The sequence below is a fragment of the Rana temporaria genome, chromosome 9 (assembly GCF_905171775.1).
Source record: "Rana temporaria chromosome 9, aRanTem1.1, whole genome shotgun sequence".
NCBI classification, from domain to species: Eukaryota; Metazoa; Chordata; class Amphibia; order Anura; family Ranidae; genus Rana; species Rana temporaria.
The window spans coordinates 178,262,432-178,290,095 of NC_053497.1; the positions used below are offsets into that span (position 1 = coordinate 178,262,432).

The 27,664-nt window shown below is 48.7% G+C and overlaps 2 protein-coding genes across 2 annotated transcripts in view; both read left to right on the forward strand.

The window, feature by feature from the left end:
- POF1B (POF1B actin binding protein) overlaps nt 1–27,664 on the forward strand; it is a gene marked incomplete at its 3' end in the record, with an annotated part of 175,645 nt that overhangs the window by 65,706 nt on the left and 82,275 nt on the right. Inside the window, 7 exon segments of the mRNA XM_040325044.1 lie at nt 1,120–1,191; nt 6,884–6,952; nt 7,932–8,000; nt 9,079–9,147; nt 22,307–22,375; nt 24,476–24,544; nt 26,037–26,105. Of these exon segments, the coding sequence (XP_040180978.1) occupies nt 1,120–1,191; nt 6,884–6,952; nt 7,932–8,000; nt 9,079–9,147; nt 22,307–22,375; nt 24,476–24,544; nt 26,037–26,105 (486 nt within the window).
- LOC120914363 (trichohyalin-like) lies at nt 1,216–3,404 on the forward strand. Its single transcript, XM_040325045.1, has 2 exons — nt 1,216–1,905; nt 1,975–3,404. Exons 1-2 carry the CDS (start codon nt 1,358–1,360, stop codon nt 2,999–3,001), a joined length of 1,575 nt encoding a protein of 524 aa, XP_040180979.1. The 5' UTR covers nt 1,216–1,357; the 3' UTR covers nt 3,002–3,404.

Sequence of the window (27,664 nt, forward strand, 5' to 3'; positions counted from 1 at the left end):
GGGACAGGGAGGAGGCGGGACGAGCGCCGCTGTAGACACACAGGAGAATTTCCTGTTTACAGGCGGCCTCCCGCGCTGCCATTGGACGACTTTTCTGTCCATTAAAGGAGGCGGGACTTTCTATTAAAGAGGCCGCTGTGTAAACAGGAGATTCTCCTGTAATTAATCTTTGACGCTCATGAGTGCATTCCTGGCAATGGTGGGTGCATTTCATGGCAATGGTGGGTGCATTCCTGGCAATGGTGGGTCCTTTACTGGCGATGGTGGGTCCTTTCCGGGCAATGATGGGTCCATTCCTGGCAATGGTGAGTCCATTCCTGGCAATGGTGGGTCCATTCCTGGCAATGGTGGGTCCATTCCTGGCAATGGTGGGTCCATTCCTGGCAATGGTGGGTCCATTCCTGGCCATGGTGGGTCCATTCCTGGCAATGGTGGGTCCATTCCTGGCAATGGTGGGTCCATTCCTGGCAATGGTGGGTCCATTCCTGGCAATGGTGGGTCCATTCCTGGCCATGGTGGGTCCATTCCAGGCCATGGTGGGTCCATTCCGGGCCATGGTGGGTCCATTCCGGGCCATGGTGGGTCCATTCCGGGCCATGGTGGGTCTATTCCTGGCAATGGTGGGTCCATTCCGGGCCATGGGGGGTCCATTCCTGGCAATGGGGGGTCCATTCCGGGCAATGGTGGCTGCATTCCGGGCAATGGTGGCTGCATTCCGGGCAATGGTGGGTCCATTCCTGGCAATGGGGGGTCCACGCTCAAGCTCATCTCTTTACTCACACAAAGGCAGGAGATTTCTTGTTGGGCAGTGTATGAGTTGCTCGGACGAACACACTTAGACCAAATTTTAATGGTTCAAAGAATGTCGGGCAAAATGATCGGCCCTCACGCACGTTCACTTCATCAAATCTGGACCTCTTTGAAAAAAGTTTGGACACCCCTGTTCTATAGGATAGAAGAATGCAGGGACTAGCTCAGTCACACACTTGGCTGCACCTTCGTTTACATCCCATAAAATCTCACTTTTGGGGGGAGCCGCCCTTTTATATGTAGCAGATTCTTATATTGGGACAATTTTTAGGTGGTGGTATTAATAGAATGTTATTTTTTATTTTCCAGCAGGAAGTTCAGTCTCCCGGGCCGTACACACAAGGGACCATCAGAAGATACATCGTCCAGAACAATGAGCAGGTAACGTATTGTGGTCATTGACATATTCTCAGAATGATATAAAAATCTTCTACTGTCTTCATCATTCCCCCGAATCTCATCCCCTCCATTACACAGCAACTCCACTCTGAGGACTGATGGGATCGGTTCTTTGCCTGTGTATTAATGAGGAATACAAACCCAACGTATGGATAGGCAGGAGGAGAGCCAACGTATGGATAGGCAGGAGGAGAGCCAACGTATGGATAGGCAGGAGGAGAGCCAACGTATGGATAGGCAGGAGGAGAACCAACGTATGGATTGGCAGGAAGAGAGCCAACGTATGGATTGGCCGGAGGAGAGCCAACGTATGGATTGGCCGGAGGAGAGCCAACGTATGGATAGGCAGGAGGAGAGCCAACGTATGGATAGGCAGGAGGAGAGCCAACGTATGGATAGGCAGGAGGAGAGCCAACGTATGGATAGGCAGGAGGAGAGCCAACGTATGGATAGGCAGGAGGAGAGCCAACGTATGGATTGGCAGGAGGAGAGCCAACGTATGGATTGGCCGGAGGAGAGCCAACGTATGGATTGGCCGGAGGAGAGCCAACGTATGGATAGGCAGGAGGAGAGCCAACGTATGGATAGGCAGGAGGAGAGGCAACGTATGGATAGGCAGGAGGAGAGCCAACGTATGGATAAGCAGGAGGAGAGCCAACGTATGGATAGGCAGGAGGAGAGGCAACGTATGGATAGGCAACGTATGAATAGGCAGGAGGAGAGCCAACGTATGGATAGGCAGGAGGTGAGCCAACGTATGGATAGGCAGGAGGAGAGCCAACGTATGGATAGGCAGGAGGAGAGCCAACGTATGGATAGGCAGGAGGAGAGCCAACGTATGGATAGGCAGGAGGAGAGCCAACGTATGGATAGGCAGGTGGAGAGCCAACGTATGGATAGGCAGGTGGAGAGCCAACGTATGGATAGGCAGGTGGAGAGCCAACGTATGGATAGGCAGGTGGAGAGCCAACGTATGGATAGGCAGGTGGAGAGCCAACGTATGGATAGGCAGGTGGAGAGCCAACGTATGGATAGGCAGGTGGAGAGCCAACGTATGGATAGGCAGGTGGAGAGCCAACGTATGAATAGGCAGGTGGAGAGCCAACGTATGGATAGGCAGGTGGAGACCCAACGTATGGATAGGCAGGTGGAGACCCAACGTATCGATAGGCAGGTGGAGAGCCAACGTATGGATAGGCAGGTGGAGAGCCAACGTGTGGATAGGCAGGAGGAGAGCCAACGCGTGGATAGGCAGGAGGAGAGCCAACGCATGGATAGGCAGGAGGAGAGCCAACGCATGGATAGGCAGGAGGAGAGCCAACGCATGGATAGGCAGGAGGAGAGCCAACGCATGGATAGGCAGGAGGAGAGCCAACGCATGGATAGGCAGGAGGAGAGGCAACGCATGGATAGTCAGGAGGAGAGGCAACGCATGGATAGGCAGGAGGAGAGGCAACGCATGGATAGGCAGGAGGAGAGGCAACGCATGGATAGGCAGGAGGAGAGGCAACGCATGGATAGGCAGGAGGAGAGGCAACGTATGGATAGGCGGAAGGAGAGGCAACGTATGGATAGGCGGGAGGAGAGGCAACGTATGGATAGGCGGGAGGAGAGGCAACGTATGGATAGGCGGGAGGAGAGCCAACGTATCGATAGGCAGGAGGAGAGCCAACGTATCGATAGGCAGGAGGAGAGCCAACGTATCGATAGGCAGAAGGAGAGCCAACGTATCGATACAAAGGGTGGGATCCTGTGTATTGATTCATTGGCTCTAGTACCCCCTAAAACGTAACCGAGCTCTGAGCCTCAGCTCTCACGGGTCTCTTCTTTCTTATTAGCTGAGACTACAGTGGCAGCCATTGGCTCCCGCTAATGTCGATCACAGCCAATGAGCCAATACGGAGAGAGCGAGGGCAAGGCCGAGCCACGCCCTGTGTGTGAATGGACACACGGAGTAGGAGCTCGGGTGTGAAGCATGCTAAGTTGCCCCCATAGCAAGCTGGTGGGAGGAGCCAGTAGCGCCAGCGTGGATCGGGGCTGCTCTGTGCAAAACCATTACAGAGCAGGGAAGTATAACATAAAAAAATAAATAAATGAACCTCTTTATATGGCTTTAAGATTGGTTTTACCTTCGTCACAAAGGGGTTAAACTTCTCAGGTGAGATTTTCTTTATTTGGGGGATGGGGGAGTATATTGTGTCGTTTTTTAGGTTGTGCCATTTATTTTTCTTTTGTATTGTGTTCCCTTCATGCTTTGTATGTGTATTGTGTTTGTTTGATCATTATCTGTGCTCTCTCATTGTTTGTTTACTCTGTGAAAAAACAAACACAAAAAAAAAAATGCAATGCATATATCTATGGTCGCCGCTGCCACCCCCTATTCAGATGTCTGGCCCCTTTTCGGGGGCCGGGCACCTGAATTACAGCGGCGGGGGTGTTTTTTTGGAAGCGCCTGATTAGAGCCAGTGCCTCCAAAACGCGCCCAAAAAGGTGAACAGCGGGCGCCATGCTGGGCGCTCGCTCTTCACTCAGCGTTGTGTTCGCAAAGCGAAAAGGAATTTGCTTTGCTAACACTGAACCGCCTCTCAGCCAATTAGGTTGCCGGGTCTGTTACCTGATTGGCTGAAACGTCAGGCGCTGTGATTTGACGCCTGAGAGAGGACGGAAGAACACATGGAGGACGTGCAGGAGACCGCCACTGTGAGACAGGTGCCGGGCAGCAATTGATGGGGCACAGTGTCGGCAATTGATGGGGCACAGTGTCTGCAATTGATGGGGCACAGTGTCTGCAATTGATGGGGCACGGTGTCGGCAATTGATGGGGCACAGTGTCGGCAATTGATGGGGCTCAGTGTCGGCAATTGATGGGGCACAGTGTCGGCAATTGATGGGGCTCAGTGTCGGCAATTGATGGGGCACACTGGCGGCAATTGATGGGGCACAGTGTCTGCAATTGATGGGGCACAGTGTCGGCAATTGATGGGGCACAGTGTCTGCAATTGATGGGGCACAGTGTCAGCAATTAATGGGGCACAGTGTCAGCAATTAATGGGGCACAGTGTCGGCAATTGATGGGGCTCAATGTCGGCAATTGATGGGGCTCAGTGTCGGCAATTGATGGGGCTCAGTGTCGGCAATTGATGGGGCACAGTGTCGGCAATTGATGGGGCACAGTGTCGGCAATTGATGGGGCACAGTGTCTGCAATTGATGGGGCACAGTGTCGGCAATTGATGGGGCACAGTGTCTGCAATTGATGGGGCACAGTGTCGGCAATTGATGAGGCACAGTGTCGGCAATTGATGAGGCACAGTGTCTGCAATTGATGTGGCTCAGTGTCGGCAATTGATGTGGCTCAGTGTCGGCAATTGATGGGGCTCAGTGTCGGCAATTGATGTGGCACAGTGTCTGCAATTGATGTGGCTCAGTGTCGGCAATTGATGTGGCACAGTGTCGGCAATTGATGTGGCACAGTGACGGCAATTGATGAGGCACAGTGTCGGCAATTGATGGGGCACAGTGTCGGCAATTGATGGGGCTCAGTGTCGGCAATTGATGGGGCTCAGTGTCTGCAATTGATGGGGCTCAGTGTCGGCAATTGATGTGGCACAGTGTCGGCAATTGATGGGGCACAGTGTCGGCAATTGATGGGGCTCAGTGTCGGCAATTGATGTGGCACAGTGTCGGCAATTGATGTGGCACAGTGTCGGCAATTGATGAGGCACAGTGTCGGCAATTGATGAGGCACAGTGTCGGCAATTGATGAGGCACAGTGTCGGCAATTGATGTGGCACAGTGTCGGCAATTGATGGGGCACAGTGTCGGCAATTGATGTGGCACAGTGTCGGCAATTGATGTGGCACAGTGTCGGCAATTGATGTGGCACAGTGTCGGCAATTGATGTGGCACAGTGTCGGCAATTGATGTGGCACAGTGTCGGCAATTGATGTGGCACAGTGTAGGCAATTGATGGGCACAGTGTCGGCAATTGATGGGCACAGTGTCGGCAATTGATGGGCACAGTGTCGGCAATTGATGGGCACAGTGTAGGCAATTGATGGGGCACAGTGACGGCAATTGATGGGGCACAGTGTCGGCAATTGATGGGGCACAGTGTCGGCAATTGATGGGGCACAGTGTCGGCAATTGATGTGGCACAGTGTCGGCAATTGATGTGGCACAGTGTCGGCAATTGATGTGGCACAGTGTCGGCAATTGATGGGCACAGTGTAGGCAATTGATTGGCACAGTATCGGCAATTGATTGGCACAGTGTCGGCAATTGATGGGCACACTGTCGGCAATTGATGGGCACAGTGACAGCAATTGATGGGGCACAGTGTCTGCAATTGATGTGGCACAGTGACGGCAATTGATGTGGCACAGTGACGGCAATTGATGTGGCACAGTGACGGCAATTGATGTGGCACAGTGACGGCAATTGATGTGGCACAGTGACGGCAATTGATGTGGCACAGTGACGGCAATTGATGTGGCACAGTGTCGGCAATTGATGTGGCACAGTGTCGGCAATTGATGGGGCACAGTGTCGGCAATTGATGTTTTTTTTGTTTTGTTTGTTTGTGCCCCCCCCCCAAAAAAAAATTTGAGCACCAGCTGCCACTGGTTCCCACCATCCCTGTGCTGAGTTCCCGGGTCTGTACACCCGCTGTGCCCATTATGAGGGGTTCCCACCATCCCTGTGCTGAGTTCCCGTGTCTGTACACCAGCTGTGCCCGTTATGAGGGGTTCCCACCATCCCTGTGCTGAGTTCCCGGGTCTGTACACCAGCTGTGCCCGTTATGAGGGGTTCCCACCATCCCTGTGCTGAGTTCCCGGGTCTGTACACCGGCTGTGCCCATTATGAGGGGTTCCCACCATCCCTGTGCTGAGTTCCCGGGTCTGTACACCCGCTGTGCCCGTTATGAGGGGTTCCCACCATCCCTGAGCTGAGTTCCTGGGTCTGTACACCCGCTGTGCCCATTATGAGGGGTTCCCACCATCCCTGTGCTGAGTTCCTAGGTCTGTACACCCGCTGTGCCCATTATGAGGGGTTCCCACCATCCCTGTGCTGAGTTCCTGGGTCTGTACACCCGCTGTGCCCATTATGAGGGGTTCCCACCATCCCTGTGCTGAGTTCCCGGGTCTGTACACCCGCTGTGCCCATTATGAGGGGTTCCCACCATCCCTGTGCTGAGTTCCCGGGTCTGTACACCTGCTGTGCCCATTATGAGGAGTTCCCACCATCCCTGTGCTGAGTTCCCGGGTCTCTACACCCGCTGTGCCCATTATGAGGAGTTCCCACCATCCCTGTGCTGAGTTCCCGGGTCTGTACACCTCCTGTGCCCATTATGAGGGGTTCCCACCATCCCTGTGCTGTTCCCGGGTCTGTACACCTGCTGTGTGCCATTATGAGGGGTTCTCACCATCCCTGTGCTGAGTTCCCGGGTCTGTACACCCGCTGTGCCCATTATGAGGGGTTCTCACCATCCCTGTGCTGAGTTCCCGGGTCTGTACACCCGCTGTGCCCATTATAAGGGGTCCTCACCATCCCTGTTGGGTTGTATATTTCTTTCACATTATGGTGGATGTAGGAGCGGAGTTGGGTGGAGCGTCTCTCTCTATATGAATTATTTTCTTGTTTTTAAACCCATTTAATTTATTATTTCTTTACAGGAAGTTCAGTCTCAGGCACCGTACACCCAGGAAACGGTCAGAAGATACATCGTCCAGAACAATGAGCAGGTAACGTGTTCTAGAGACGGAAGATTCCAGAATCCGATGTCATCATCTCTTCTCATTTCTGAATCTCCTCCTGCGTATTGATACGTTGGGTCTCCTCCTGTGTATTGATACATTGGATCTCGTCCTGTGTATTGATACATTGGGTCTTGTCCTGTGTATTGATACATTGGATCTCCTCCTGTGTATTGATACGTTGGCTCTCGTCCTGTGTATTGATACATTGGGTCTCGTCCTGTGTATTGATACATTGGGTCTCGTCCTGTGTATTGATACATTGGGTCTCCTCCTGTGTATTGATACATTGGGTCTCCTCCTGTGTATTGATACATTGGGTCTCCTCCTGTGTATTGATACATTGGATCTCGTCCTGTGTATTGATACATTGGATCTCCTCCTGTGTATTGATACATTGGGTCTCGTCCTGTGTATTGATACATTGGATCTCCTCCTGTGTATTGATACATTGGGTCTCGTCCTGTGTATTGATACATTGGGTCTCGTCCTGTGTATTGATACATTGGATCTCGTCCTGTGTATTGATACATTGGGTCTCGCCCTGTGTATTGATACGTTGGGTCTCGTCCTGTGTATTGATACATTGGATCTCGTCCTGTGTATTGATACATTGGGTCTCGTCCTGTGGGGGAGGTAAGTGGCAGCGGAGACTGCTGTTGGACACAGAGATGGAGATTTGGAATTTGGGCACATTTGATATTTGAAGTTTTCAAGCTTTATTAATGCTGGACATTTTTATTAAAGTATTATTTATTTGACATAAGTGAATGTGCGCTTATATGGGGATTGTGAATGTTGGAAATATGAAGCACCTTTAAAGACGTTTTTTTAGATATCAAGTTACTGTTTACATATTTTTCAGTGGTGTTACACTTTTACCTTGTTTTGTATTTTTGTTTATGGATTATTTTCTTGTTTTTCAACAAATTTTATGTGAAAATAATAATGTAATATCTCTCTACAGGAAGTTCAGTCTCCCTCCCCGTACACCCAGGAAACGGTCAGAAGATACATCGTCCAGAACAATGAGCAGGTAACGTGTTCTAGAGACGGAACATTCCAGAATCCGATGTCATCAATTCTCCTCATTTATGAATCTCATCCTGTGTATTGATACGTTGGGTCTCGTCCTGTGTATTGATACATTGGATCTCGTCCTGTGTATTGATACATTGGGTCTCGTCCTGTGTATTGATACATTGGGTCTCGTCCTGTGTATTGATACATTGGGTCTCGTCCTGTGTATTGATACATTGGGTCTCGTCCTGTGTATTGATACATTGGGTCTCGTCCTGTGTATTGATACATTGGGTCTCGTCCTGTGTATTGATACATTGGATCTCGTCCTGTGTATTGATACGTTGGGTCTCGTCCTGTGTATTGATACATTGGGTCTTGTCCTGTGTATTGATACATTGGATCTCGTCCTGTGTATTGATACATTGGGTCTCGTCCTGTGTATTGATACATTGGGTCTTGTCCTGTGTATTGATACATTGGATCTCGTCCTGTGTATTGATACGTTGGCTCTCGTCCTGTGTATTGATACATTGGCTCTCCTCCTGTGTATTGATACGTTGGGTCTCCTCCTGTGTATTGATACGTTGGGTCTCTTCCTGTGTATTGATATGTTGGGTCTCGTCCTGTGTATTGATACATTGGGTCTCCTCCTGTGTATTGATATGTTGGGTCTCCTCCTGTGTATTGATACATTGGCTCTCCTCCTGTGTATTGATACATTGGGTCTCCTCCTGTGTATTGATACATTGGGGCTCCTCCTGTGTATTGATACATTGGGTCTCCCCCTGTGTATTGATACGTTGGGTCTCCTCCTGTGTATTGATATGTTGGGTCTCCTCCTGTGTATTGATACGTTGGGTCTCCTCCTGTGTATTGATATGTTGGGTCTCGTCCTGTGTATTAATACATTGGATCTCCTCCTGTGTATTGATACATTGGATCTTCTCCTGTGTATTGATACATTGGGTTTCATTCTGTGGGGGGAGGTACTGGTGTTGCACTTTTACCCAGTTTTTTTGTTTATGGATTATTTTCTTGTTTTTCAACAAATTTTTATTTGAAAATATCATTATTAATATACTTCTCTACAGGAAGTTCAGTCTCCCTCACCGTACACCCAGGAAACCGTCAGAAGATACATCGTCCAGAACAATGAGCAGGTAACTAAATAGTTGATCATAAGCTCAATAATACCATGCAATGCCAAGCTGCGGTTTCCAAAGCGAGCAAAGTCCTTTCTTGTATAAGAGAGGGATGGACTCCAGAGAGAGAGATATAATTTTGCCCCCCTGTACAAATCATTAGTAAGACCTCATCTGGAATATGCAGTTCAGTTTTGGGCACCAGTTCTCAAAAAGGATATCGGGGAACTGGAGAAAGTGCAGAGAAGGGCAACCAAACTGATAAGAGGAATGGAGGAGCTCAGCTATGAGGAAATATTGGAGGAACTGAATTTATTCACTCTTGAGAAGAGGAGAATAAGGGGGGATATGATCAACATGTACAAATATATAAGGGGTCCATATAGTGAACTTGGTGTTGAGTTATTCACTTTACGGTCAACACATAGGACCAGGGGGCACTCTTTACATCTAGAGGAAAAGAGATTTTACCTCCAAATACGGAAAGGTTTCGTCACAGTAAGAGCTGTGAAAATGTGGAACAGACTCCCTCCAGAGGTGGTTCTGGCCAGCTCAGTAGATTGCTTTAAGAAAGGCCTGGATACTTTCCTAAATGTACATAAAATAACTGAGTACTAAGATTTGTAGGTAAAGTTGATCCGGGGAAATCCGATTGCCTCTCAGGGGATCAGGAAGGAATTTTTCTCTAGTCGTCTTCCAGGACAGCCTCTTGAGACCTTGGGCTCCTCCCTCCGGGACAGGAAACACGTACACCCTTTTCTTTAAAGGGCAGTCCTCCAGGTCTCCTCCTCAGTTATTGTGTTTCCTGCCAGAAGGGAAGGAGCACGTCAAGGGACTAGAGAATGCTGGACTTCCCTCTCTGCCTTGGTACCCCTCTGTTCCTGTCGGAAGAGGAGGTCACCAAGTTCCTGCTGCTGTCCTTTACGCTCGGTGAGAGCGGGGACCCTTGGGGCTTAAAATCCTCCCCCCTATCCCCAGTACCTGGCTCAGGGCGTGGATTCCACAGCAGGGACTCAGCATGGCGGCGGTGAGTGACGCTGGCCTAGCCATGCCGCCCGGCACTTACTTCCTCTTCCGGAGCGGCGCTGAGGGGCGGGGCGGATTCGTTCCTCGGGCGGAAGTGCGTCAGAGGAACGAGTCATCAAGGGGCACCGACGGATGTGGTCCCGTCCGTCAACAGGCGCAGCAGAGGAACGAAGGCTCCGGAGCGGCGTGTTTCACGGCAGCGGCGCTGTTTACAACACGGGGACTGATGGAGGAAGCGAAGGCTACAGACTCCGGGTCCACCGGCTCCGGCATCTCCCAGGTAAGGGGGCGAGGCCGTTCTGCCTTACTCTAGGGGATTAGGTCTGAAAACAGACCACTTTCACTTCTCCCTCCCTGGGTGGGGAACTTGGTGGAGGGACTCCCCCGCACTTTTTTCTGACTAATCTCACAGTGGTGTGTGGTCATAGGGGCTGTTTCTGACGACTATGCTTGGCTATGTGTTTGCTTGCAGGTCAAAGCTCAGGACAAGACAGCAGTCCAGGCCCCAAAAAGAAAGTGCGCTGTGTGTGGGGAGAAGTTAGGCTCTAGCTGGAAAAAGCCTCTATGTGCTGAGTGCATCGCCAGCTTAGTTAAAGACGACTCCACTGCTGAATGTCATAGAGTTTTGACATCTGTCAGGGACGAATTGGCATCCACATTCAGCTCCTTTAGGGGGATGATGGATAGGGTGCAAATGCCATCCCCAATTTATAAAGCCTCTAGTGCACCATCCTTGGTAGCCACTCCCGGAGTGTTTGAGCAGGAAGAAGAGGAGGCTGGTGGGTCCACACGGTCCCAAGCCTCTTCCCAGATGGACTCAGCATCGGGCTCAGAGGTAGAGGAAGATTCCTCCAGGGGGACAAGGTACAAATTATCTCTAGAGGACGTAGGGGAATTGCTTAATGCTATCTACGAAACCTTAGAGATTCGAGAGGAACCGGTCCAGTTATCAAAGCACGACCAGTTATACCAAGGGTGCAGTGCTCAAAAGACCAAGGTCTTCCCTGTCCACAAGTCACTAATAGAAGCTATCTTGCAGGAGTGGGAGCAGCCTGAAAAAAGGCCCTTTTTTGCAGGGAGTTTAAAAAGGAGATTCCCTTTTGAGGATAATGCATCACAGCCCTGGAACAAAAACCCCAAGCTTGATGCACCCCTAGCCAAGGTCTCTAAAAGAACCGACCTGGCCTTTGACGACCTTGGATGTCTTATGGATCCCATGGACAAAAGGGGTGAAATACTACTCAAAAGAGCATGGGATGCCTCCACCATTGCACTAAAACCTGCTCTGGCGGCTACGTGCGTGGCTAGAAATCTAGAATGTTGGCTCAATCAGCTTCAAGTACACATTACAGCGGGTACTTCTAGGCAACAGATTCTGAAATCTTTCCCGTTGCTTATGAAAGCTGTAGGCTTTCTAGCTGATGCTTCTTCTGAATCAGTGAAGCTGGCAGCCAGATCAGCTGCCCTGGTTAATGCGGCCAGAAGGTCAGTCTGGTTAAAGACGTGGACCGGAGATGCAGCGTCAAAACTGAAACTCTGCGGTTTGCCTTTTTCGGGGGACCATTTGTTTGGTCCGGGCCTCCAAGAGGCTCTGGAAAGGACGCAGGACAAAAAGAAAGCTTTTCCTGAGAGAAAGAAAAAAGATGGGAATAGAAATTTTTTTGAGGGTTCAAGCAGAACCAAAAAGACGATAACCGTCCTAAAAAACACTGGGCTAACCAGAAAGGACGAGGTCGAGGGGGTATCTTGTTTAACCCTCCTCAGGCTACCCCCAAAACCCAGTGACATTCAGGTCCCCGTGGGAGGAAGACTGGGGGAGTTCCTCTTGCAATGGACAAAGTCTACAGTCAGTCCGTTTGTTTTGGATATAATAAAAAACGGTTACAGACTAGAATTTCTGTCCTCTCCCCCTCCATTACTTCTAATCACCCAACTACCAAAAGATCGGGAGAAAGCGGAAGCCTTGAGCCTCCTCATAGGAGACTTATTAGACCAGAGAGTCTTGGTGGAGGTTCCCCTAGCGGAAAAGGGTCTAGGAGTGTATTCACACGTGTTCGTGGTGAAAAAACCCTCAGGAAAATACAGACTGATATTGAATTTGCGCCCCCTGAACAAGTTTGTCAGGTACAAGCGCTTCAGAATGGAGTCAATTTTTTCAGTGACCAATCTTATCTTTCCAAATTGCTTTATGGCCACGGTGGATCTGAGGGATGCATACCTGCATATCCCAATTCGCCCGGAAAGTCAGAAGTTTCTGAGGTTGGCAGTGAAGATGGGGACGACAATCAAACACTTTCAGTTCAGGGCTCTCCCCTTTGGGCTGTCTTCCTCCCCAAGAATCTTCACCAAAGTGCTGGCAGAAGCCTTGGCGCACCTGAGAACACGGAATATCACAGTAATTCCATACTTGGACGACCTCTTATTCTTAGCCCCATCAGGTCCCCAATTAGAGAGCGATCTAAGGGTGGCCCTGTCCTTCCTGAAATCCTTAGGGTGGTTGGTCAACAAGGACAAATCACAACTGGTACCTTCCCAAGAAGTCATGTATTTGGGATACAGAATTTCCTCGGTGGAAAGAAAGACCTTTCTCCCACTGGAAAAATTCCACAAATTGGAACAAGCAATTGCACAGCTTCAAACAAATTTAGAAGCCAGCATCAGGGAGGTGATGAGAGTCTTGGGACTCATGTCGGCCTGTTTTCCAGCGGTGCCCTGGGCCCGGTTCCACCTACGCCCCCTACAGGGGCTTATGCTCAAACATTGGAATGGCAGGAAGGAAGGGTTGGACCTTCCAATGCCTATCCCAGACAAGATCAAAAGAGCTCTGTGGTGGTGGCGGTCCAAAAAGAACCTAGAGGGAGGGCTCTCATGGCAACCTCCAACTGCCCTGGTGCTGACCACCGACGCCAGCGGAAAGGGTTGGGGAGCCCACTTAGAGGAGACTTGGACCCAGGGACAGTGGTCCTCTTCAGAAGTCCTAAAGTCATCAAACCAAAAGGAGCTGTTGGCCGTCCTGAGGGCCATACAGACTTTCGGAAGTCGCCTAGTAGGACAACACCTACAAGTAAGGACGGACAATGCGTCTACGGTAGCCTACCTAAACAAACAAGGGGGCACAAGAAGTCCAGCCCTTCAGGCTACGGCGACACAAATTCTAAACTGGGCAGAGAAGAATCTGATATACCTTTCGGCAGTCCACTTGAAAGGATCTCTAAATACCCTGGCCGACTTTCTCAGCAGACAGTCAATAAATCAGGACGAGTGGTGTTTGAACCAGGTTGTGTTCGAACAAATAGTCTCCCTCTGGGGATTACCAGAGGTGGACCTATTCGCAACAGAAGGGAACAAGAAAGTTCCAGTGTTCTTCTCTATCCACCATCAGGACAGGTCGAAGGGCATAGATGCCTTCGCCCATCCCTGGCATTTCAACCTAGCATATGCCTTTCCCCCAGTGAGATTAATTCCCAGGGTAATTCAGAAGTTTATCAGGGAGTGCACAGACCTGATTCTGGTCACGCCGTTTTGGCCGAAGCGACCTTGGTTCTCCAGCCTAAAGAGACTGGCTCTATATCCACCTTGGTCACTTCCGGAAAGAGAGGACCTACTGTCCATAGGTCCAGTTCTTCACCCCCGGGTAAAGAACATGAAATTAACTGTTTGGTTTCTGAGGAACAACTCTTAAAAGCCCGTGGTTTTTCAGATAGGGTAGTGAAGACCCTACTGGAATGTCGCAAGCCAGTGACAAGGGCTATTTACTCCAAGATCTGGAAAAAGTTCAATTCATGGAGGTTGGAGCAAAGGTCTTTCCAAACTAATATTCCAGCAGTGCTGGATTTTCTGCAAGCTGGGGTAGAACTGGGCTTATCCTTAAGCACCCTCAAGGTACAGGCTGCGGCCTTAAGCATTTTTTTGGAGACTCCCCTTCAGCAGGATCGCTTTGTTAGAAACTTTTTCAAAAGCCTGGCAAGATCCAAGCCCGTTAGGGTTAAAGCATGCCCTACGTGGGATCTCTCGCTGGTACTAAAAGCTCTCACCAACAAGCCTTTTGAGCCGCTGGAGGAATCTTCTCTGAAGCATGTGACATTAAAGACAGCATTCCTAGTCGCCATAACCTCGGCTAGAAGAGTTAGTGATCTTCAGGCCCTCTCTGTTAGAGAGCCCTTCCTGAAGGTTTTAGATGATAGGGTCATTCTTAGGACGGACCCAAATTATTTGCCAAAAGTGGCATCTACCTTCCACAGAACTCAGGATATTATCCTGCCAACTCTGCATTCCTCGTCAGAAAATGAGGGGGAATTGTTGTCCTTACTGGACGTTAAAAGAAATATTTTATTTTATTTAGAGGCCACTAAGCAGTTTAGACTTAGTGATTCCCTTTTTGTTAATTTTTCTGGTACCCGTAAAGGTTACGGGACGTCTAAATCCTCTATAGCCAGATGGCTAAGGATGCTAATTGCTGAGGCTTATCAGATAGGGGGTAAAGAACCACCGATTGTCAAAGCCCACTCTACCCGGGCAGTTGCAGTTTCCTGGGCAGAGAGAGCCGGAGCTTCCCCGGAAGAGATCTGTAAGGCGGCAGCCTGGACTTCCTATTCAACCTTTGCAAGACATTATCGGTTGGACCTTATGTCAGATAAAGATCAGGCCTTCGGACGAAGGGTCCTACAGACAGTGGTCCCACCCTAAAAAGAGTAAGTTTCTTGCTTATCATCTCAAGAGGCTGTCCTGGAAGACGACTAGAGAAAAACCGGAGTTAGGCTTACCGGTAACTCTGTTTCTAGGAGTCTTCCAGGACAGCCGGAGTTTTTCCCACCCGGTGTCAATCTAGGAACTGGTAGTGTGGTAATGATCTAACGATGTGTAGATTGTGTCTTTCAGAGTCTTCTGTTATTTCTCGGGTAAACTGAGGAGGAGACCTGGAGGACTGCCCTTTAAAGAAAAGGGTGTACGTGTTTCCTGTCCCGGAGGGAGGAGCCCAAGGTCTCAAGAGGCTGTCCTGGAAGACTCCTAGAAACAGAGTTACCGGTAAGCCTAACTCCGGTTTTTTCCCCTGCTGTAGCAAATTGGACCTCATGCTCTGCTGGGGTTTTTTGCCTTCCTCTGGATCAACTGTGGGTATGGAGTTGGGTGTATAGGATTGTACTGTGTTTTGTATTTTGTTTTTTTATTTTTTGTGGTTGAACTGGATGGACTTGTGTCTTTTCTTTATCGTACATCACGGGACACAGAGCGGCATATTCATTACTATATGGGTTATATGGAGTACCTTCAGGTGATGACACTGGCAATCTCAAACAGGAAATGCCCCTCCCTATATAACCCCCTCCCATAGGAGGAGTACCTCAGTTTTTATGCCAGTGTCTTAGGTGTTGGTCATGGTTTAGCTTACCTCCGCATCCTTGGGATTAGGTGAGCTAACCGGTTCTGTCCAAAGGCCTCAGCGCTAAAGTGGTCAGTAACCGGACCCCAAACCCTTGGGGTATAGCCCATAATGCTTTTCTTTTAGAGAGCTGGACCCTGGGCCCAGAACTTAGAAACCTTTGGGGGCCTAATGTTTCTGTTGCCAGAGTGCTATATGGGCCCAGGACAGTGGATCCTTCATAGGAACCCAGGGCCTGAAGGTCTAGACAGCCCCACGGAGATGGGGGAAGATTGGGCCTCTTGCTTGGCAAAGTCCTGCGGCATGGAGCAGGTAAGTGAGGGGAAACTTGCGGAACTTGGTTCTTAGCAGGTTTTTCTGGGGGGTCACAGGGGACATGCCTAAAGTTATGCGCTGCATCTGGCAAAGTAAGTCACATATCTTAATGATAGGATGGCTCTATGTGTTGTTTCCCCATAAGAGGTGACCTCCCTGGTAGTATTGAAAAGCATTCGAGTGGCTGTGTGTGTGTGTGTTAAGAGAGCTGTGCTTACCTGCAAGCCTCCAGGCGATGCTGCATGGGTTCTTCCTCCTAGCCTGGATGACAGGCAAACGCTGGCCTCCTCGTGGGCTCCCTTGGCCCCACCCCCCCCCCGTCGGCGGGCGTGCGCGCGTCCCCGCGTTATGAGCGCAATTTCGCGCCGTTAGCTGAGGGGGGAAGGGCGGGTCAGTTGGTTTAAGGAAGGGGCGGCCCTTCCTTTCTCGTTCCATCAGCTCAGTTCATACTGGAACTGAGGAGGAAGAGACCAGAGCGGCAGCACGGGGCGCCGAGGACACACAGTGGCCAGAAAAGATATTACAGTCTTCATAAGACTGTCTTGAAGCCTAGAAATAGGCTGTTCTTTTCTATCTCAGCAGTTTTTTGTTGGCAATACTACTAAGGGGGACAGAGTGTTTTTTCTTTCTTGGGTTTGAAAAAAAAAAAAAAAAAAAGAGAAAAAATCCATCAAAGGGAGAGAAGGCAGTTTTTGGACAATAATTATTTATAGTTCCAAACACCGATAAGCTAGCGGGCGTACCTCGGTATTGTACCATGGCATCCGGGTCAGAGGGTACAAGAGGTGGGGATTCCCCCAGAGAGTCTGAGGTCTCGGACAAAGTTATGCCGCTGCTTTCCCCAGAGGGAGCCTTAGTGGGACCATCGGGATCTGGGGCTGGGACTGTCACGGGTCAGTCCAACCCTAGGGTGGTCACGGACGAGGTATTATCCACCTCTTTAAAGGAGATGGAAAAAAGAATGGAAAAAATGATAACCATGGCTCTGCGGGGCAGAAAACGGAATAAATCTCCGTCACCCGAGCATGGACCCTCTGAGGAGGAGGTCCTTTCCGCAGGAGAATTGGAAGACCTCTTGGACAAAGACCAAGCAGGTTCGGGGATCGAGGATCCGGATACAGAGGAGTCTGGGGCAGTCTCCCAAAGGGAGAGCTGGTGGGTTCAAGCCTTAACGGACTTGGTCCATAGTGCTTTCAACTTGCCAGTACCAGATCTCCAAGTATCGACTGTTTCAGCTTTGGGCTCACTAAGGGTGCCTCAAAGCAACGCAGTTTTTCCGATCCATCCTCTGCTAGAGGAAGTTTTGTTCCAAGATTGGATCAAGCCAGATAGAATCTTTTTACCACCTAAAAAATTCTCTGCCTTGTATCCTATGGAAGATAAATTTTCCAAGAGATGGGCAACCCCCTCGGTGGACGCAGCCATCTCATGTGTTAACAAGTCTTTAACATGCCCTGTAGAAAACATACAGGTGTTCAAGGATCCGATTGATAAACGCTTGGAAGCACTACTTAAAAGCTCCTTCACTACTGGGGGGGCAGTAGTGCAGCCAGCTGTGGCTGCGATTGGGGTTGCACAAGCATTATCGGATCAAACTAAGCAGATGCTTAAACTTATTCCTGCCCAGCAGGCAGAAGAATTTTCGGATGTCCCTAGGGCCATACGCTTTACGGTAGATGCGATTAAGGATTCTATCCAGCAAGCGTCACGTTTATCGTTATCCCTTATCCATATGAGAAGACTCTTATGGTTAAAGAGCTGGGAGGCCGAGCCTCCATGCAAGAAGCTCCTGGTAGGGTTCCCCTTCCATGGAGGACGACTCTTCGGAGAAGACCTGGATAAATACATTCAGACCATTTCAAGCGGCAAAAGTACTCTTTTGCCAACTAAGAAGAAGTTTCAGGGGCCTGCGTTTAAACGACAGCACTCCCCTGGGCAGGGGCCCTCTAATGCCAAGCAGTATCGACGGCCTCCTGCAAAATCAAACTTTAACTTCAATAGCAGATCGCAGGGCCAGGCGGCCAGAGGCAAGAAGCAGTGGTTTCGCAAACCAGCAAAACCAGCCCCCAAGCCGACCTTATGAAGGGGCGCCCCCACCCACGAGGGTGGGGGGAAGGCTGCGTCGCTTTTCAGAGGTTTGGGAAGCCAGCATTCCCGACAAATGGGTACGGTCTTCCGTGGCCACGGGCTACAAATTAGACTTCCTAAGGTTTCCTCCTCCTCATTTCCAGGAGTCAAGGATTCCAAACGATCCGGAGAAGGGAGCCGCATTAATGACGGCATTAAATCATCTACTCTCCCAGGAAGTAATAATAGAGGTACCAGCCCTAGAACAAGGGCTGGGTTTCTACTCCAACCTATTCATCGTCCCAAAGTCCAATGGAGATGTCAGGCCAATTGTGGACCTAAAAATGGTAAATGCATACCTAAAGGTCCGCTCATTTCGGATGGAATCCGTGCGGTCAGCAGCTGCCACACTCCAAAAGGACGACTTCATGGCTTCCATAGACATAAAGGATGCCTACCTTCATGTTCCAATTTATCAGCCACATCAAAGATATCTACGCTTTATGGTGGCTTCGCGTCATTTCCAGTTCGTGGCGCTTCCCTTTGGGTTGGCTACGGCCCCCCGGGTGTTCACGAAGGTCCTAGCCCCAATCCTAGCCCAGCTAAGGATCCAAGGGGTCACGATCCTAGCGTACCTGGACGACCTCCTAATCATAGATCACTCGTCTCCTGGCTTGGAACGAGCAGTGGCCCTCACGGTCCAATACCTCGAGAGGTTCGGCTGGGTCCTAAATCGAGAAAAATCAGCATTCCAGCCCACAAGGCAGTTGGAATATCTCGGCATGAGGTTAGACACAGAACAACAAAGAGTGTTTCTACCTCTGATGAAGGTCAAAGCCATCAGGGAATTGATCCTACTGGTTCTAAGCAAAAAGGAACCAACTATTCGCCTATGTATGCGGTTACTAGGCAAAATGGTGGCCACATTCGAGGCGGTACCGTACGCCCAGAGCCACACTCGCATCCTGCAGGCAGCCATCCTGTCAGCATGGAGCAGGAGGCCACAGGCCTTGGATATCCCTTTGCTGCTCTCATCAAGAGTCCGACAAAGTCTGTGTTGGTGGTTAGACCCTCAGAATCTACTGAGGGGGAAGTCTTTCAGCCCAGTGGCTTGGAAGATAGTAACCACAGACGCCAGCCTGACGGGCTGGGGAGCAATTTTGGATGGTTGCACTCGCCAGGGTACTTGGGCAAAGCCAGAGAGGCAGTTGCCCATCAACATCTTGGAGCTCAGAGCTGCTCGACTAGCCCTCAGGGCTTGGACGTCCAAATTGCAGGGGTTCCCGGTGAGAATTCAATCAGACAATGCCACGGCCGTGGCATACATAAATCACCAAGGGGGAACCAAGAGTCAAGCCGCTCAGAGAGAGGTGAGCTTGATTCTCCTATGGGCAGAGGCTCATGTGCCCTGCATATCGGCAATATTCATTCCAGGAGTGGACAACCTTCAGGCGGACTTCTTAAGTCGCCAGACTCTGTTGCCGGGGGAATGGTCTCTACATCCACAAGTCTTTCAGACACTCTGCCAAAGATGGGGAGTGCCGGACGTGGATGTCATGGCATCGAGACTCAACAAGAAACTAGACAGGTTCATATCCCGCTCAAGGGATCCGATGGCCTGCAGAACCGATGCGCTGGTTTGCCCTTGGCATCAGTTCAGACTTCTTTATGCGTTTCCCCCGCTCCAGTTACTACCCCGCCTGCTGCGCAGGATCAGGGTGGAGCACATACCAGTCATCCTGGTAGCTCCAGCATGGCCCAGAAGGGCATGGTATTCACTAATCCTAAAGATGGTAGTGGGAGACCCTTGGACTCTTCCTCTACGGCCAGACCTCGCAAGGTCCGATCCTCCACCCTGCCTTACGGCATCTAAATTTGACGGCCTGGAGGCTGAATCCCTGATTCTCAGGGGTAGAAGTCTGTCTCAGAAAGTAATCTCTACCCTAATCAGAGCCAGGAAACCGGTCTCTAGGGTGATTTATTACAGGGTCTGGAAGGCCTATGTAGGCTGGTGTGAGTCCAAGCGATGGCTTTCTCGCAAGTATACCATCGATAGAGTATTACGTTTTCTCCAGCTAGGAGTGGATAAAGGACTGGCATTAAGCACAATCAAGGGACAGATTTCAGCTTTGTCAGTGTGGTTTCAGCGGCCGCTGGCCACCCACTCGCTGGTTAAGACCTTCATTCAAGGGGTCTTACGTATTAATCCTCCAGTTAAATCCCCGATTTGTCCGTGGGATTTAAATCTTGTTCTGTCAAGTTTACAGAAACAACCTTTTGAGCCGTTGGCTGAAATTCCTTTGGTTTTACTGACAAGGAAGTTGGTATTTTTGGTCGCCATAGTTTCCGCCAGAAGAGTATCGGAACTGGCAGCCTTATCCTGTAAGGAACCATATCTTATTTTACATAAGGACAAGGTCGTTCTCCGCCCTCATCCTTCCTTCCTACCAAAGGTTATATCCAGTTTTCATCTAAACCAAGATTTGGTATTACCATCCTTCTTTCCGAAGCCTACTTCCAGAAAGGAAGGGTTGTTGCATACCTTGGATATTGTCAGGGCCATGAAGGCCTATCTTAAAGCTACAGAGAAGATCCGGAAGACAGATGTGTTGTTCATCTTACCGGATGGGCCCAAGAAGGGGCAGGCAGCTGCAAAATCCACCATCTCAAAGTGGATTAAGCAATTAATCACTCAGGCCTACGGCTTGAAAGGGTTGCCTCCTCCGTTATCATTAAAGGCTCATTCTACTAGAGCCATGGGCGCCTCCTGGGCAGCACACCACCAGATCTCTATGGCTCAAGTTTGCAAGGCGGCAACCTGGTCTTCTGTCCACACGTTTACAAAATTCTACCAGTTGGACGTAAGAAGGAATACTGATACAGCCTTTGGGCAGGCAGTGCTGCAGGCTGCAGTTTGAGACCCTCGGACTCCGGGGGCTCCCCTTTTGAGTTAAAAATTTAAAATTATTTTTCTCAACTGAGTTGGATTTATTATGATTTGAGTATATCTCTAAATTAAATCCTTTTGTCTTGGAGATGTTCTCCCTCCCCTCATTGTGAGCATTGCTTTGGGACATCCCATATAGTAATGAATGCCGCTCTGTGTCCCGTGATGTAACGATAAAGAAAAAGAGATTTTTAATACAGCTTACCTGTAAAATCCTTTTCTTGGAGTACATCACGGGACACAGAGCTCCCACCCCTCTTTTTGGGGACCATTTTGGGAGGCATACTGCTTGCTACAAAACTGAGGTACTCCTCCTATGGGAGGGGGTTATATAGGGAGGGGCATTTCCTGTTTGAGATTGCCAGTGTCATCACCTGAAGGTACTCCATATAACCCACATAGTAATGAATATGCCGCTCTGTGTCCCGTGATGTACTCCAAGAAAAGGATTTTACAGGTAAGCTGTATTAAAAATCTATTTTTTTCAACCTGACTAACTATGTAACGTGTTCTAGAGATGGAAGATTCCAGAATCTGATACTGAGCTGGAAACCTCTATCTTTTATGAAATCTCCTAATTTCTAGGTCTCTTCCTGTGTATTGATACATTGGGTCTTGTCCTGTGTTTTGATACATTGGATCTCATCCTGTGTATTGATACATTGGATCTCGTCCTGTGTATTGATGCGTTGGATCTCCTCCTGTGTATTGATACATTGGGTCTCGTCCTGTGTATTGATACGTTGGGTCTCGTCCTGTGTATTGATACATTGGGTCTCGTCCTGTGTATTGATACATTGGGTCTCGTCCTGTGTATTGATACATTGGGTCTCGTCCTGTGTATTGATACATTGGGTCTCGTCCTGTGTTTTGATTTATTGGGTCTCTGCACTGTGAACCGAGCCACCGAACATCGCCGATGGTTCGGTTCTCACTAATCCCAGAGCAGAGCGATGCTGACTCTCAGTCAGCATCGCTCCTGGTCTGCTTCTCTGCGCTCATTTGAGCGCTGAGCTATGGAGGGGCGGGGAGAAGCCGTCTCCGCGGCTCGCTAAGACGCTGTGAGACTGCCATCAATCAAGGCAGCTAGCGGATCCAGACTTGGGAAGTCGGGGGTGACGCTCTCCCTCGGCTGATGGCAGTGACGTCAGCGGACTTCAGACCGCTCTCTACTGAAAACAGGTCATAGGAGTGCAAAACAAATTGAACTCCTCTAACCCAGAGGAGAAGCCCAGCCTAAAAAAAAATCTCAGGCTGGACTCCTCCTTTAAGGAAGCTTTTTAGATAACAAATTACTTTCACATATTTCACATAATCCTTCTTCTTTTTTTTTTTCGGGGTGTTGCGCTTTTACTTTCTTTGTTTGTTTTTTTTGTTTATGGATTATTTTCTTGTTTTTCCAAAATGTTATGTGAAAGTATTACTGTATCATTTTTATACAGGAAGTTCAGTCTCAGGCACCGTACACCCAGGAAACGGTCAGAAGATACATCGTCCAGAACAATGAGCAGGTAACGTGTTCTAGAGACGGAAGATTCCAGATTCCGATACCCTGATGGAAACATGTATTGATACATTGGGTCTGGTCCTGTGTATTGATACGTTGGATCTCCTCCTGCGTATTGATACATTGGGTCTCCTCCTGCGTATTGATACATTGGGTCTCCTCCTGTGTATTGATACATTGGGTCTCCTCCTGTGTATTGATACATTGGATCTCGTCCTGTGTATTGATACATTGGGTCTCCTCCTGTGTATTGATAAATTGGGTCTCCTCCTGTGTATTGATACGTTGGATCTCGTCCTGTGTATTGATACATTGGGTCTCCTCCTGTGTATTGATACATTGGGTCTCCTCCTGTGTATTGATACATTGGATCTCGTCCTGTGTATTGATACATTGGATCTCCTCCTGTGTATTGATGCATTGGGTCTCCTCCTGTGTATTGATACATTGGGTCTCCTCCTGTGTATTGATACATTGGGTTTCGTCCTGTGTATTGATACATTGGGTTTCGTCCTGTGTATTGATACGTTGGGTCTCCTCCTGTGTATTGATACATTGGCTCTCGTCCTGTGTATTGATACGTTGGGTCTCCTCCTGTGTATTGATACATTGGGTCTCGTCCTGTGTATTGATACATTGGGGCTCCTCCTGCGTATTGATACATTGGGTCTCCTCCTGTGTATTGATACATTGGGTCTCCTCCTGTGTATTGATACATTGGATCTCCTCCTGTGTATTGATACATTGGATCTCCTCCTGTGTATTGATACATTGGATCTCCTCCTGTGTATTGATACATTGGATCTCCTCCTGTGTATTGATACATTGGATCTCCTCCTGCGTATTGATACATTGGGTCTCCCCCTGTGTATTGGTACATTGGGTCTCCCCCTGTGTATTGATACATTGGGCCTCGTCCTGTGTATTGATACATTGGGTCTCGTCCTGTGTATTGATACATTGGGTCTCTCCCTGTGTATTGGTACGTTGGATCTCCTCCTGTGTATTGATACATTGGGTCTGGTGCTGTGTATTGATACATTGGATCTCGTCCTGTGTATTGATACATTGGGTCTCGTCCTGTGTATTGATACATTGGGTCTCTCCCTGTGTATTGGTACGTTGGATCTCCTCCTGCGTATTGATACATTGGGTCTCGTCCTGTGGAGGAGGAGATAAGTGACAATGGAGACTGGTGGTGGACACACAGAAATGAAGCTGCATGTCATTTCTTGATTGTACACAAGAGATTTGGAAGTTGGGCACGTTTTGATATTTGAAGTTTTCAACCATTATTAATTCTAATATTAAAATAATTTTTTAGTTATATATTATATCTGCACTGTGTGTTGTGTATTGTTATTTTACATTAATCTTGTTTTTTAATAAGTGAATTTTCGCTTATATGGGGATTGTGAATGTTGGAAATATGAAGCATCTTTAAAGCGGGAGTTCACCCGAAAAACATTTTTTACCCTTAGATTGAGGCTCATTTTGTGAAGGGGAATCGGGTGTTTTTTTTTTAAATCGAAGCAGTACTTACCGTTTTACAGAGCGATCTTCTCTGCCTCTTCCGGGTATGGGCTGCGGGACTGGGCGCTCCTATTTGATGACAGGCTTCCGACGGTCGCATACATCGCGTCACGAGTAGCCGAAAGAAGCCGAACGTCGGTGCGGCTCTAATACGGCGCCTGCGCACCGACGTTTGGCTACTTTCGGAAAATCGTGACGCGATGTATGCGACCGTCGGAAGCCTGTCGGAAGACTGTCAATCAAATAGGAACGTCCAGTCCTGCAGCCCATACCCGGAAGCGGTGGAGAAGATCGCTCTCTAAAACGGTAAGTACTGCTTCTATTGTAAAAAAAACACCCGATTCCCCTTCACAAAACGAGCATCAATCTAATGTTAAGAATTACGTTTTTGGGTGAACCTCCACTTTAAGGAAGTTTTTTTTAGATATCAAAGTACTTTCACATAATCTTCTTTTTTTTTTTTTGTGGTGTTGTGCTTTTTTACTTTCTTTGTTTTTTTTTATGTTTATGGATTATTTCTTGTTTTTCAACAAATTTTATGTGAAAATAATAATGTATTATTTTTCTACAGGAAGTTCAGTCTCCCTCACCGTACACCCAGGAAACTGTCAGAAGATACATCGTCCAGAACAATGAGCAGGTAACGTGTTCTAGATACCCCGATGGAAACTTCTACCACTTATAAAATATCCTAATTTCTAGGTCTCCTCCTGTGTATTGATACATTGGGTCTCCTCCTGCGTATTGATACATTGGGTCTCATCCTGTGTATTGATACATTGGGTCTCCTCCTGTGTATTGATACATTGGGTCTCCTCCTGTGTATTGATACATTGGATCTCCTCCTGTGTATTGATACATTGGGTCTCCTCCTGTGTATTGATACATTGGGTCTCCTCCTGCGTATTGATACATTGGGTCTCCTCCTGCGTATTGATACATTGGGTCTCCTCCTGCGTATTGATACATTGGGTCTCCTCCTGTGTATTGATACGTTGGATCTCTTCCTGTGTATTGATACATTGGGTCTCGTCCTGCGTATTGATACATTGGGTCTCGTCCTGCGTATTGATATGTTGGGTCTCCTCCTGTGTATTGATACGTTGGGTCTCGTCCTGTGTATTGATACGTTGGGTCTCGTCCTGTGTATTGATACGTTGGGTCTCGTCCTGTGTATTGATTCATTGGATCTCCTCCTGTGTATTGATTCATTGGATCTCGTCCTGTGTATTGATACGTTGGCTCTCCTCCTGTGTATTGATACGTTGGATCTCGTCCTGTGTATTGATACGTTGGATCTCGTCCTGTGTATTGATACGTTGGCTCTCCTCCTGTGTATTGATACGTTGGATCTCCTCCTGTGTATTGATACGTTGGATCTCGTCCTGTGTATTGATACGTTGGATCTCGTCCTGTGTATTGATACGTTGGGTCTCGTCCTGTGTATTGATATATTGGGTCTCGTCCTGCGTATTAGATACATTGGGTCTCCTCCTGTGTATTGATATATTGGATCTCCTCCTGTGTATTGATACATTGGATCTCGTCCTGTGTATTGATACATTGGATCTCCTCCTGTGTATTGATACATTGGGTCTCCTCCTGTGTATTGATACATTGGGTCTCGTCCTGTGTATTGATACGTTGGATCTCGTCCTGTGTATTGATACATTGGGTCTCCTCCTGTGTATTGATACATTGGCTCTCCTCCTGTGTATTGATACATTGGGTCTCATCCTGTGTATTGATACATTGGGTCTCATCCTGTGTATTGATACATTGGATCTCCTCCTGTGTATTGATACATTGGATCTCCTCCTGTGTATTGATACATTGGATCTCCTCCTGTGTATTGATACATTGGATCTCCTCCTGCATATTGATACGTTGGATCTCCTCCTGTGTATTGATACATTGGATCTCCTCCGGTGTATTGCTACATTTAGGATAGATTTTTTTCTTTCCTTTTGTATTTGTGTTTTATTCTTTCTTTTGTTTTGTGTTTTGTAGTTTTATTTTATTTATTTGTTGTGCAGTGAAATCAGAATAAGTGATTTCAGTAAAGTAGAGGAGACTGTACAACTGACGGGGAGGCCAGAGGTCGGATTTAATCAAATGTTTCTGTTCTGCAGGAGGTTCAGTCTCCTGGGCCGTACTCGCAGGAAACCATCAGAAGATACATCGTCCAGAATCCGGAGCAGGTACTCTGTGCTGTGCGGTGTAGATACAAATGTATTCTGTTGAGTAAATATTCCAGATTTAGTTACTTAAAGAGGCCCTGTCACCAGAACATTAATTTCCACAACATGCTTCCTATCAGGTTATATGTGCATGTAATGTACACTGTGCATATTACCTCTGTGACTGCTGCTGGGTGTCACCATCTTGGATGTGAGGTCAGCAGACTCTGAGTCGCCACTCAAGTGACCTCTATAGAACTCCCCTTCAAGTGACACTTAAGATTCCTTTTTTTTTTTTTAACAAACATGTCATACTTAACTCCACTGTGTAGTTCTTTTTGCACAGAGTGGCCCCGATCCTCCTCTTCTGTGTTCTCACAGCGGCTCTTGTGGCTCCTCCCCACATTAGATAACCCCCTCTGGGAAGCTCTCTCCGGAGGGGGTTACCTTGCAGGCGCGCTCTCAAGTCTTTCATTCGGCGTCTATAGCCGCCGAATGTAGGACTCGGCCCCGCCCCTCAGCGCCCGCGTCATTGGATTTGATTGACAGCCGCGGGAGCCAATGGCTGCCCTGCTATAAATTTATCCAATCAAGAGCTGGAAAGCCATGGAGAGAGCGACAGGGGGGACGCACTTAGGGAAATTCGGTGCTCAGGTAAGAGAAACGGGGGTCCTGGGAGGCCGGATACTGCAAGGTGTATTTTCACCTTAATACATAGGATGCATTAAGGTGAAAAAACACGAAGGTTTAAAACCCCATTTGACTCCTCCCTCAATTTCCACATAAAGGCTATGTAGAGAGATGAGGAGTGGAGGAGCTGGACCAGCACAGACCGCAAGAAGTGAAGGGCTTATGGCGTGCAAGGAGGGAGGGGGCGGTGCTAGGAAATTGACTCCTTCCTGAAAAGTCACATTTTCTAGCAAGTTCAGAAGGACACTGCTGGTGAATTGAAAATTATAAATGGGAAAACAAAAATGTGGCCTAAGGCCTCGCAGTCACAGGGGACTTTGCGGCCACCTAACTTACCCAGTTTTTGAGGGACGGGGGACATAACGTTGCTGTGCTCAGGCAGCGTTAGGAGCCCTGACTCAGGAGCAGAGCCGCCAGTGTCCCTAACAACCAATGAATATCGGTAACACCACCCCTCGTGACATCAGTGACCCAGCACGCCCTCAGTCAGTGACGTCACAAGGGGCGGGTTCAGCAGGTAACATCCCAGGGTGGCCCCTGACCCTTTAGTTATTAAAAAGCAGGATCTGTGGGCGGCCTTGTTAAAGGGTGGCTTACAGGTTTCGATGAGTCCCTTGCCCACAGACTCCTATAACCTCCGGCCAGGGTTGTGAGGAAGAGGCTCTTGTCTTTGAATTATTTTTCCCATCATGGGTGTGAGTGGGGACCCCATGTCATGTTTTGCCTAAGGCCTCACAAAGCCTAGAGCCGCCTCTGCCTGCCAATTCTATAAGCTGGTGACAGGGACTCTGTCGTCCCATTCGCACAAGGAGGTGTGTCGTAGTATGCACTTGTTTGAATGTTCCCACGCGTTGTGCTTTAGGGCAGCCCAAAAACGCACAAAAAGAGGC